The 12,590-nt window shown below is 31.4% G+C and overlaps 2 protein-coding genes across 4 annotated transcripts; both read right to left on the minus strand.

The window, feature by feature from the left end:
- Window positions 1–842: 842 nt before the first annotated feature.
- LOC109803715 (OVARIAN TUMOR DOMAIN-containing deubiquitinating enzyme 4) lies at window positions 843–3,229 on the minus strand. Of its 3 annotated transcripts, none has more exons than XM_020365402.3 (5): window positions 2,907–3,207; window positions 2,491–2,612; window positions 2,238–2,278; window positions 1,658–1,756; window positions 843–1,167 (listed from the first exon to the last, which is right to left on the minus strand). In XM_020365402.3, the coding sequence occupies exons 1-5, from the start codon at window positions 2,968–2,970 to the stop codon at window positions 1,002–1,004; spliced, it is 492 nt and encodes a 163-aa protein (XP_020220991.1). In that variant the 5' UTR covers window positions 2,971–3,207; the 3' UTR covers window positions 843–1,001. The 3 variants fall into 3 exon arrangements, with proteins under 3 accessions (XP_020220991.1, XP_020220997.1, XP_082927574.1); XM_020365408.3 differs by having other exon boundaries at window positions 2,928–3,201; XM_083071448.1 differs by having other exon boundaries at window positions 937–1,142; window positions 2,907–3,229.
- Window positions 3,230–5,091: 1,862 nt separating this feature from the next.
- LOC109803419 (U-box domain-containing protein 45) lies at window positions 5,092–10,295 on the minus strand. Its single transcript, XM_083071449.1, has 6 exons — window positions 10,034–10,295; window positions 8,969–9,062; window positions 8,370–8,555; window positions 8,090–8,197; window positions 6,603–7,753; window positions 5,092–6,035 (listed from the first exon to the last, which is right to left on the minus strand). The coding sequence occupies exons 2-6, from the start codon at window positions 9,017–9,019 to the stop codon at window positions 5,246–5,248; spliced, it is 2,286 nt and encodes a 761-aa protein (XP_082927575.1). The 5' UTR covers window positions 9,020–9,062; window positions 10,034–10,295; the 3' UTR covers window positions 5,092–5,245.
- Window positions 10,296–12,590: the final 2,295 nt, after the last annotated feature.

The raw sequence follows: 12,590 nt of genomic DNA on the forward strand, positions 1-12,590 counted from the left end.
TCTCCAACATTGGGCTTGCAATTCGTGCTTTTGGATTAAGATGCTACAATATCATAAAGGCATAAATAAATTATTAAAAAAATAGTGGGTTTTATTCAAAAATAAAAAAGGAATAGGCCTTATTAACAATCAATATGACCTCATAGATCTCACATGAGTTTATCTCCTATCTACGTATAGATTATTGTAATCGCTGTTGAATTTGCTAAGAGCAACTTTGATTAGAAATGCTTTAAGAAAAACATTTTATATCAAAAGATGTCATGAAATTAAGGACCTAAATAGATGTCATGGTCATCACAAAATGTAATTTCACTAACTTATATTTTAGGTGAAGAATAAAGATAGTACTAATTGTATCTATATGGAAAAGAATTTTTTTTTTTTTTAATAAAAACCTCTGACGTGCATGTTTCACCTTAATCTTTAATCTAATTATAACGATAATTTTAAATAAACGTTATTATATTGATAAATTTTAATAAAAAAATATTTTATTTATTGATCTATTAACCAAACCCAACTTTCATTAATAAGACTGAAAGAAAAAAAATTCGAAGCACGTGCAAATTTTCTTTGAGGACACAAGTGGAAGCACCATTTCAGTTTGCATATAACCTTTTTTTCTATTAATAAAAAAAACCAAATTGTTTACACATAACCTATAACTACAAAGTAAAATAATTTCTTTTTAAGAAAAATTGGCACCAAATTAACCATCATACTAAACCATAAACCCTAAAAGATCTAACTCGATTAGTTAAGCAATGTATCAAATTTGATTTCAATGGATAAATTATTATTATTATTATTATTAATAAATAAATAAATAAATAAATAAATAAATAAATAATCTCATGTAATTGAAGCACCAGTGTCATTCCACCATGAATTAAGTTCTAGCTCAAACATTAGAATTTCACTTCACTACTTCAATGACAGGGTCAGAATCATATGCACATAATCAAACTTTTGCAGTTATTGCGAAGAGCATATTAAAGCTAAGACTTCATATAATTAGTGGAACTCTTCAATAATGCATCATAGTGGCCATAACCATGATAGATGACTCGAATAGGGTTATCCTTTCCATACTCTTGACCGTATTCTGCTATAACTTTAAGCTTACTCGAATTCTTATCCTGCATAAGCACTGTTATAGGCATCCTAGAACCACAACATATATTGTGATTAGAAATGTATCATTCATTATATTTGTTATGTTATTTATGATATGCATGGAATCATTATTAGACAATAATTAAAAAATTATTTAATCATTTGGTCCCTTTACTTATGATAACTTAATATTTTAGTCATTATACCTAAAATATCTGTTTTAATTCTATATAAACAATATTTTTTATGTTCTAAACTTCTAATACTGATGCTTATATTTTGTGGTAGTTTTACACCGTCAGAAAACTAGGAACTAAAACATGCAAAAATTACTCTGGTAGAGTTTTTAGTTAGAGAGACTAAAGTGTAAAGTTAACACACAACTATAGAGACTAAATAATTAATCACACTTAGATTATACTTTGGAACAAACTGATACTTATGCCACTTAAAAGAAATCAATACCTAAGTGTGTGGATTCTTAACATTAGGCAAATCACATATGCATGAAAGTTTTGCAAATGAAAACAGACTTAACTGTAAAACATGCGAGGACATGAGAAGTTCAGGTTCTCCTCCCCAAATGTGAGGCTTTCGCATCTGTACTGTATAGGTGTCAAAGTCACCTTCTAGAAACCTGTGTGTAATGAAATAAACACAAATGTTCAAATTAACTTCAAATTGCACTACAAGTGAAAACATATATGCTAGAGTTATGCAATGAGAATGCCATAAATATGAAGGCCTTTTCCTTTCAACTTTAAATAATCTGGGTTCTCTATTTGACTTCAAGATGAGCAGATTCATATGACACCAGTCTTTTTTGTAAGATCCAAAATTGATTAATTTAGTTGATAGGTTAAATTTGTCTTAAATTTTTTTTTTTTCGAGATTACTATTAACATATCTCTTATTCTACCAAGTACTCATTGAATTCAGATAAATGATTATAATAAAGGGTATTTATTGAAGGAAAAGAAATTAATGCAAAAGACACTTTAAGTTGGTTCTTATAAAATAAAGACTAAAAATTAAATCACACTTCTGATTTGAGTCTTCTAAAAAGGATGAGTGAAAGTAAATATTTAATGAAACTGCCTCCTTTTTAGATAACTTACCACTCAGTGTCTGCCCTCCTCTTGATGAATTCATCCACAACCTGCAAAATAAGTTGTTTTCCCATAATTGGGATCAGAATGGATCAAAATGAAATAATCAATTTATAAAAAGGATCTATGGTCACGTAGTTTGAGCTGGAAATTAAGCATAGTCTATTTGCACAAATGTTGATGATCCACCATAGAAACATTAGACTATATAATAAGTATGCCAAACTATAATTTATTATTTAAATAAGGAAGAAAAGAGTACTTTGGCTCTGAGTTCATCTGCGAGTTCTTTTTGTCTGCTATGACTTGGAGATGGTTCCCCTGTTCTGAGGCATGCACCATATACCACAGATCTAAACAAACATCTACCATCTCCTGGAATGCCTGCAAAAAAGAAATTAACAGTTCAAAATAACTTAGAATCAGAAAATTTAAATATCAATTTAAATTTGAAGTCCCACGAATTACAATACAACCATGCAGCTATTTTATATATACTAAAACAATTAGAAGTAACAACCAACAATTTAAATATCAAGATTCCAGTCTAATTTAAACACCACTTTTTGTTAAACAAATGATACTTTTGTAAGAAAACTAATCCAAATATCAGTAAAATTAGGAAGACATTCAAGCATAATAATATAGTACTAACAAATTGAAATTAGCAAGACATACGAATTATTGGAAGGTTGTTACCGAGCGATTTTTCTGGTTGTGGCATGACTTGAAGGCCCTTCATAAATTGAGGGGGAAAAGATAATCCATATATTGTTCTTGTATTTTGAGCTTAGAGCTTGGACTTGTTAGGCAGTTCCTTTAAACTTTTCTACTCCTTTTCATCTATTCTTTTAGTTGAGTTGTGGCATGAAATTCAGCACTTGACAACCGAATCCGATGCTCTTCTTTTTTCTTTTTTGTTTTCTTTCTACCCTTTCATTCTGTCAATTAATGAATTTTTCATGAATCAATGGCAGAATTAATGTCTTAAGAAAAATATAGTCTTTTTTTCCTTTTCTTTTTTCTTTCTTTCTTGGCTGAGATCTCTTTGAAGCCATAAAGTATTGACGTTAGTGTTATTCGTTATGGCGTGTTTTGCATCGTCCAATATCATGTAACATATAAGAAAATAGTTAATTTGATTTTAAATCAATGTTGAAATTATTAAGGTCGACTTAGTAATAAATATTGGAACAATATACATAATTCTAAGTTCAAATTCTATCGGTATTATTGTAATTTTTATTGATAAAAAAATAATCAATGTTCACATCATCGGCTTAAATTGATGAATTAATTCATATTTTAAAATTAATTTTGAGTTGAAACAACTTGAAGTAGTTTTTGTGTTGGATCAAAAATTTTATATTGAATTCTACTGCTAAATTACTTTTAGGCTAAAAACACTCTAACTTAAATCACATCAATTTTATAAAATTACAGACAAATACAGTTTGAGTGCCACACTGTGATGCCCATAATGTAGAGTTTCTTAAGAATCAAACAGTGATTTCAAAATTGGTGAGTGGCTCCCACTCAAGATTTTCGGAGACAAACTTTGCGACATGGGATATTGTAGCTGTCGCTTTTGCGCTATGAAGAACTCGTATGATAGAAATAGAATTATCAACCAAAATTGGTTGGACCCCGCAAACTTTTGTGGACAAAGCTCTTCAACAGTGTGAATATTGGAATGCTATTATTCTCTCCTGATAAGGAATTGGTTCTTTGGCATTGGCCTTCACCTTTGTTCCTTGTGTGAAAGTTGTTGTATTTTGTTCTTTAATGTTTTGAAAATTTAACGCCCTTTTTTCCTTTCACTTTTCATATCCGGGCAATTTGTCACTTCTTGGAGGAACAGGTTAACCGCAAAATCTTGCATTAATTAGCAACACTAATTTTTTTATCAGCACAAAAAAAATAAAGACTCATTAACATCTCAAATATACTTTCTCCATCTCACAATGATTTCAATTTTAACATTTGAAGAATGTCTTAAAATAAATGATTTCTTTTTTCAATCTAATGTTAATTACTTTTTTTTTTCTTTTTAATTTACTCTTTATAAATTATTCAACTACCACAATCTAAAATAATATATTTATTGAGAGAATTAACTATTTTAGTAAAATTGTATAAAAAAATTGATACATTATTATATGTGTAGAAACTTTAAACCGTAACTATTGGGAGATAAAAGGGAGTATTACCTAGTATTTTAATTTTCCAAGTAAATTTTTTCACCATCCATTTAAGGAGCTAACTTTTCCCAAAAGATTTTATTCCATATACACCAACTTTCTTAATTAATGTTATTTCATGTACACCAACTTGTGGATATAACCTAACCACATAGAATTATTATTGGTTGGGAATTAATTGATGTTTAAGATACTAAATAACAGTTATATTTCACCATATTTCTCAGCCAGTAAATGATAAACAGTACCATCGCCTAGCCTATTAGTTAAAATCCTTGACAATTGTCATACAGCAAGCCATTAATTTTCATTATTCGTTTCACTAATTTTGCGCTGTGATATAAGGTAGTGATATGCATTTTTCCAAAATATACATAAATACAATTTCTTAAAATAAATTTTTTTTAAAAAAATCACTTTACTAGATTTTCTGCTTATATTTATGTCTCCAAACAAGGGGGGAAAATCATTATTTTAGCAGTTAGAAAAATCAAAAGATACCTTGTTACCAGCCGAGCAACATGGCCGAAATATACTAGTTAGCTTCTTTTCAAGGAGGAAACTTCCTCGACCGTATGACATAATTCAAATTTACCTGAACCTTCAAAAAGAAAATCTAACACATGCAACTCGTTGAGAGATTGATATACAAAGAGGGAAGAGACAGGAAAAAGAATTCCATTTCCATAAATTACACATGACTGTACATCTCTTCTTTGGAAGGCAAAAAGTATGTAGCACCCGTGGAAACAGGTGATAGGAGGGTGAAAAGCAAGGCCAGGAAAGTTAAGAATCAAACATTAATTTACATGAAACTTAACACTGGGAAACAGAATAGCTCTTGCTTTTCCAGAGAAAGCTAAAAGCTTTCCCCACTGCCTTTCTTCTAGATATTGATTTACATAGCGGTTTCGTTTCAGGAAGCATAGACAAATCACTACTTTCAGATTCACCTTCATCTGTCTTAGCAGCTGAATGCTCTCTTTGTCGCTGCTCCCGGAAGAGCATCAAAAGCTTCTGAGATTTCTCTCTCCCTCTCGAGGTTCCATTCACCGATATCGACACCAATGCAGGTATAACCCCTTCTTGCAGAACCAACTCACAGCATTTCTCACTCCTGTTACATAAAATTAGGAGACAAGAGGCAGCTTGCTCTTGCTCTAAGGGCTCACCAGTATCCAGTGTGGAAGCCAAGGCGCTTATGAGTCCAGGAGCCAACATTATTTCCTCTCTCCCTTCTTGAGAAACAGCCAAATTTATCAAAACAGCTATGCATTTTTCTGTCCACGTGCTATCACCCTGGCTTACAAAAAGGGTTTGTAGGCCATTAACGATGCCAGATGAAAGGAGGTTTGGAATATTGTCTGGCACAGTAGAAAGATTATAGAGTGCATGGAGGGAATCTAGCTTGCACAGGACTTCTGTCTCGGCATGAAGAATCTGGATTAGGAACTGGACAGCCTGACTCGTGCCAATCACACGCTTGGCTTCTTCAAGGCAAGAAAGATTCAGATACAGGGCAGCTGCACAACCATAGGAACTAGATTTTGAATTCATTTCCTCCAACAACGATAAGATTCCTGCTGATATCATAATTTCCTTATTTCTGTTGAAGAAGAAAAGGATCAGGCTTGTGTTAATGATGATTTACCAAATAAAATGGAAAACAAAAGAAAAAAGTAATCACTGAGACGATTCAGAAACAGTTAATGAACAGTATCAGTTGCAACATATAAAATAAAGGGTGTAATTCAACATGGACGGTATCAATTGTCAACAACCACTAGTGCACTATGCAAGTCTTCTGTCTTTTCTACTATAAGAACTTTTCTTTAGGAAAATAATCATAAAGATGCTTCAAACAAACCAGAAAAATTATTTTTGAAAATTATTTTCCAAATAAAACTTAAAAGGATTTGCTGGACCAATACCACTGTACTTTTCCGACATACAGGCCGTCAACCAAAAATGACAGAAGCTGATACATGTTAAGACTCTTTAAGAGGTAAGGATGAGAAGTTGATCATTGTGACAATGAAGATATTTTTAACCAGAAGATAACAAAGTAATTATGGCATTGGATAAATGAAAGGTGTCAATTTTCAAATAACAATAACTTGTATAATTTTGGAATCATGTGAAAAGCAGTTTTACATTACAATTTAACGCATACCTGTTGTTATTCACAGCCAGGTTGAACAGAGCCATAGCTCCATTGTCAAGAGCCATCACATCCCCTTCATGCATAGCTGATTGCAGAAACTGCATAAATGCTTCCACAAATCCATTAGCCCCCATAAAAATCCTGGCTTCCTCGTCATCCCGCAGCACACGCCTCAACTGTTCCACCACTTTACACTTCCTCTTCCAATTGTTCCCTTCTGTCAAGAAATTAAGAAAACCAAGATACTGTTCATTACCTTCCTCTTTTGTAGAAAAACTTTCAGTTATGGTTTCCTCTGTTTGCTCTGAGATACCACTCTCTTCTACGGGAACAACTTTGACACTCTTCAATTTGCAAGAGCCAACACTGTTTACAGATCTTGAATTTGTGGATTCAGAATCTGATAATGCCAATCTCCAGTAGTGATAATCAAGAGATTCAGGAGGGCCTTCGGGAATAGGAACACCATTCTGTTCACACCAACTAGCCACAAGACCTTTAACACAGTAATTAGGTGTTAAGGAAAGATGTGAAAGTTTCTGTTGAGTCTTTGGGCAGGTATTGTGCCCATCTCTGAACCATTTCTCTATACAAACCCTTTCGTATGTTTGCCCAGAAGCAATTATAACAGGATCATTCATAAGTTGCAGAGATATTGGGCACCTTAACTCTTCGGGTGGAAGGAGCATCTGCCCTGATTTCCTATTATTTGGCTTAAAATTAAAGGAACTAAGTTTTGAAAGCTGTCTGTCAAAATGACCACCAGGAATGCCATCCTCAAGATATTTGTGAACAGTGGGAGAACAAGGTGTAGAACCCTGAGAATCATTATCATCAGAGAACTCACTTCTAAATAACTTGGAATATTTCCTCATAAGGTGTAAAAGAAAAGCAATAATTGATTCTTTTCGCTTGTCTTCCTCAGCCCGAGCCCTATCAATGAGTTTCTTTAGACATCTTCTTTCTGTAAGAGCTGCTCTTGAAGAGGTGATTCCAATTCTAGTAGCAGTTAGATGAAAACATTCGAGTTCATTACAGTCATTAGAGTCACTAAACTTTCTTCCCTGCTGAAGCAATGCAATTAAATCATCGCCAACTTGCTTTTCTATAGGATCAAGTGCAAATACGGTACTTGCAAGTTCATTTACAATTTCGTCAATCTGAATAGATACCAATTTAAAAAATATATCAAAATATGAACAAAATAAATATTGTCAATGATGACATGAAAAGAGTACCATTGTGCATGTGCATTTACATAAAAGTGTCAGAGTGATACAAAAGCCAAATTCAGAATATTGCAAATAACATGATGGCTTTGAATTATTATGTAAAGAATAAATGTAACTTGTAAAATAGGCTCCCCTTTGCTCAGATATTCAAAAAGCAATTAGCAAGGCTGAGTAAAAGTGAACTATAATGAACCTAGAATCAAAGGGGGGGAAATAAAACATTAAAAAAGAGCAGTATACAGCCATATTGTTGAAATTTCTCACCTGACAACCAATTGACTGAGGAACAATATCTTCCACTCGTTTAAGACTATCCTCAAGAGCACATTTAGCCTTCTCAAATTTTAGAAGAACAGAATCCCCAGTTATAGCCTGCATCATAAGTGGAGTTATATGTAAGATCCTCCACAAATGTATCATAAATCAAATAACCTTATCAACCAACATAAAATAACATGTACAAAGAGCTAAAGTAAATTGAATCCACCTCACACAGGAGACAAAATCAGAGAATAAAACTAAAGTTGTACAATAACAATCATACCAGGTAAAGTTTACTACACTCTGAGCAGTGCTGAAGAACATTCTTTGCCTTTTCTAAGGCAACATGCAATGAACATAATGCCTGAATTCCAGATTTGCTCCTAGGCCTAGCGGCTTCTAAAGAAGGAAACAATGACAATATCTTGCAGTATATTGCAGAAAGACACTTGCACATTTCTCCATGTAACTGCAATAGAAAAAAGATATATATTGGTTAGATGATAGATTAAACCAGAGAATTCACTCCCAAAAAAAATGCACAGAATGTTTATCAATGGTCATAAAAAGCATGGCAAAACGGAAAATGCAAAATATACTCTTTTTTTGTTTAGTTTGACCAGTAATTAAAAACATTTTCTTAAACAAAAGCAGTGACAAGTCACACGCATAAAAGAAAATCATACAAATGTGCATCAAACAGTGCTTATACCCACCCAAAAGAAACGACTAAAATAAAAGCAATTTGCCTCCTTACTTATACCTTAGCATAAACACGTCAAATATTCAAAGTACTTTTTCTTACACGATACTAATTTACTATATGAAAGCATTAGAATTCCAAAAAAAGCTCTCACAATAACTAAAGATATATCATCATACCTTGGCATCGCCTGCTGCAAAAAGATTTTCTTCGAGCTCAGCAACATCCATATTTCACATTCACTGTGTAAACTTCGGTGCTAACTAACCTCAACTATATCAAGTATTAAGCAGGATCGAAAAGAAGAAAGAAATAAAGTTAGTAAACAAGGGTGAAAATGAATGATACAGACAGTTTAGAAATTGGAATAAAAAATCAACATCGGCCCAAACTGCAACAACCAACTAACTAAACATTCCGCTACGGAAGTAGGTATCAAATTGAACATATTGACCAAAATTTAGTCAGTTTAATATCTTTGTGGCAATTCGGAGGGGAGGGGAGGGGGAACAACTTCAATCTTATTTTACATGCAAGCCATAAAATTTCACGCTATCTTCCTAATAAAAAAAAACTAAAAAAAATGGTTGTTACGAAGAAACATTCTATTTATGCAATAGCACAAGCCAAATAAAAAATGTAAACAAAAGTCAAAATCAGTAAGGAATCATATTTGCTAAAAACCCTTGAATTTAAAAATAATAATAATAATGATAATAATCTATAACAATCACTTTCTGTTTTCAGCATTATCTCTCCATCCAAATAGACCACGAGAATGGTAAAAGCACACACAAACAGGAGATAATAATTTGTCCAAATGACATCAGCAAAAAAAAGCTGCCAAAAACTAAAATTTCAAAATAGACTGAACAACCAAAGATTAATAGCACAAATTTGAAAAACGTATATAAACAAATCAATTTGAACATGCTTCCATTGAAATTGGAAACGCTAATTGAAAACAAATTCAGAAAATGCAAATTAAACAAACACATTTCCATTCAACACCTTCATAATTCCCAAAAACCACAAAACATAAGATCTTAACTCAAACCGACAACACCGACGTATCACCTTCGGCATCAAAAGTCGAAAAACACGTTAATCATTTATTTTTCATCTTTTCAAAGCAACAAATCCGACTCAAAAGCAAAACAGAGAGGGAAAAAGAGACATTGAAGTCGAGAAGGCGAATTCAAAAGGAGGAAGTAGTTAGGGTTCGGAGAGAGAGAGAAACGAACCAGAAGAAAAGGAGAGAAGAAATGCAACGATAGGAATCATGTGACGATGGCCAATAAAAACTCCACTTCTGAAATTCGCAAAAGTTTGAGGGTTGCGAAGATCTCTGAGTCTGGCTTTTTTTTTCAGAGACAGACAGACATGTATTGAGGTTGGAACCGAAGAGCGAATTGTTGGGAGAAAGCGCACGAGGACAGAGGGGACAAAGCCAAAGAGAGAGAAAGAGATGCCACCTTTGGCTTCAACCGTAACAAACTCTGCTAAATTTCATTCAAAATGGGTTTACTTTAATTATAACTACCTAGCTCTAGATAAGTTACCAACCTATTTCGATAAAAAATATATATATATATTATAATCACCATTTAAAATATATATACATATACAAAATAAAAAAAAATATTTTGAAAAACTAATAAGTAAAATATTATGAAATAAATATTTTATTTTTTTCGTATTTTTTAAGAAGTATTTGTAACTAAATATTATTTCCTACTATTAATAACTCGTTGTAATGTGATAAAAATTAAGTGATATTAACGTCTTCAAATAAAATTTTGGATTTGTGTCCTTATATTTATACTAAAAATGGTCAATTAAATTATTTTTATTGATAATATAATTATATTTATACTAAAAATAGTCAATTAAATTATTTTTATCTACTTAATTAATAATTTTAAGTCAAAGTCCTTATATAATTGCGTTAAATATTAAAAAATAAAATCTTATTATTAATAATGATTATACTTAACTCGGACATGCAAAAAAAATACTTAACTTGAAAATGTTATTTCGTACTGATATTAATATTAAAGTTAAAATAAAATATTAATAGGAGTTGATCTTCATAAACCGTTGATGCTACGTAAGTATGTTAAATATTTAATGAATTTTTTTTTACCATTTTACAGTAATGATTATATCAGCCGAAAAAAATATCTCAGACAGGAAATAGGTGTGGTTTATAATAAAAATTAACTAATTATAATTATTAATCGATTAAAAAAAGTTGGGGACAAATTTTGGCTTTTAAGAATGTAATAAATGTTGTTTATCTCTCCTTCCCGCTTCACCGGCCGACAATTGCCGACTTCCTTGTTTGTCGCGTAGCAGACCTGTCATGTATCGCAATAGTTGCTCCGTGACAAATTTGTCCCTTTCATTTCTTTTGTCTTTTCAGAAAATAACCTAAATCTTCAGGATCTATCCGACAACTACTTTTTTAAGACATTCATAATGGATAAAAATATATCTACTCGTGGTTATTCTAATTTTGTTTAACCAAGAGTAATGTAATGTTAATGCATTCGTGATTAATTAAATCATCCATGTTTTGCAACCCAACGTGCTAGGGTGGGCAAAATTTGTCTACACCGTCACATGGAAACTAGTGGATTTGATTAAAAAATAAGCAGATTCATGTGCTTCTCGTATTAAGATTCATGTACGTGTTTTGGGTATTTGATTAAGCCATTTTTTTATGAGTTGTTGCGTAGGATTAGTTTATTAAGTACTGTCGTGGTGAAGAAATAAGGTTCTACCCAAGTCCAAAAAATTCTAGTCAAAGCATCTCTCATGTTTAAAAATCGTCACATCACAATAATGCTAGAGATATTACTCATAATGCTCAAGATATAGAAGTTAATAAATGAAAACATATCTTCGTAAGTCTAAGAAAATTAAGTCTATCACGATGATTAAACTATCCCACATCACAATAATGTTAGAATTATTATTTGTAAGGATTTTCGTACTCAAGATAGAAGTTAATAAATGAAAATGTATCTTCATAAGTCTAACCAAATCTAGTCGAGTATATCACAATGAGGGTTGGAGGGAGGGGAGTAGGAGAGGGGCCATTTTTCTCCATTTTCTAAAAATGTACCAAAATCATTTTTAAATTTTTTTTTTTTTTTGCCTTTCTAAAATTTATTAAAAAAAAATTATAGATGGATAGATAAAAAAATTATCATGTTAATTTATACTTAATTAAAAAAGGGGAAGGGGGGGAGTGAGATTAGTATATAATGTAATAGAAAAAGAGATAAAATATATATATATATATATATATAATAATAATAAATTATTTAGAATATTAAAATTTTTACATATAAGTATTAAAAGAAAATTGACTCCCATCATGTTATGTTTATGCATCGCCCCGATCACACTGTTTAAAAATGGACTCCCATCATGCTATGTTTATGCCTCCCGCCGGATCACAATGTTTAAAAATTGTCATATTATAATAACGTTAAAGATATTATTTGTAAGGATTTTGATGCTCAAAATAGAAATTAATAAATAAAAAAATAAGTGAAAATGTATCTTTTGTGTGGTGCACTCTCATGCTTGATATATATTTATGTGTTATTGATTTATGGTTATTTATAAATATATTTATGGTTATTTATAAATATTTATAAATATATATCTTTTATTTATTTATATGCTTGATATTTGAATTGACAGACTAATATATTTATGCTTGATATTACATAATAAAATAAGTTTTATTAATATTATATTGATAATTTGAATATTATGACATAAAAT

The sequence above is a fragment of the Cajanus cajan genome, chromosome 3 (assembly GCF_000230855.2).
Source record: "Cajanus cajan strain Asha chromosome 3, NIPB_CcT2T_4, whole genome shotgun sequence".
Taxonomy (NCBI): Eukaryota; Viridiplantae; Streptophyta; class Magnoliopsida; order Fabales; family Fabaceae; genus Cajanus; species Cajanus cajan.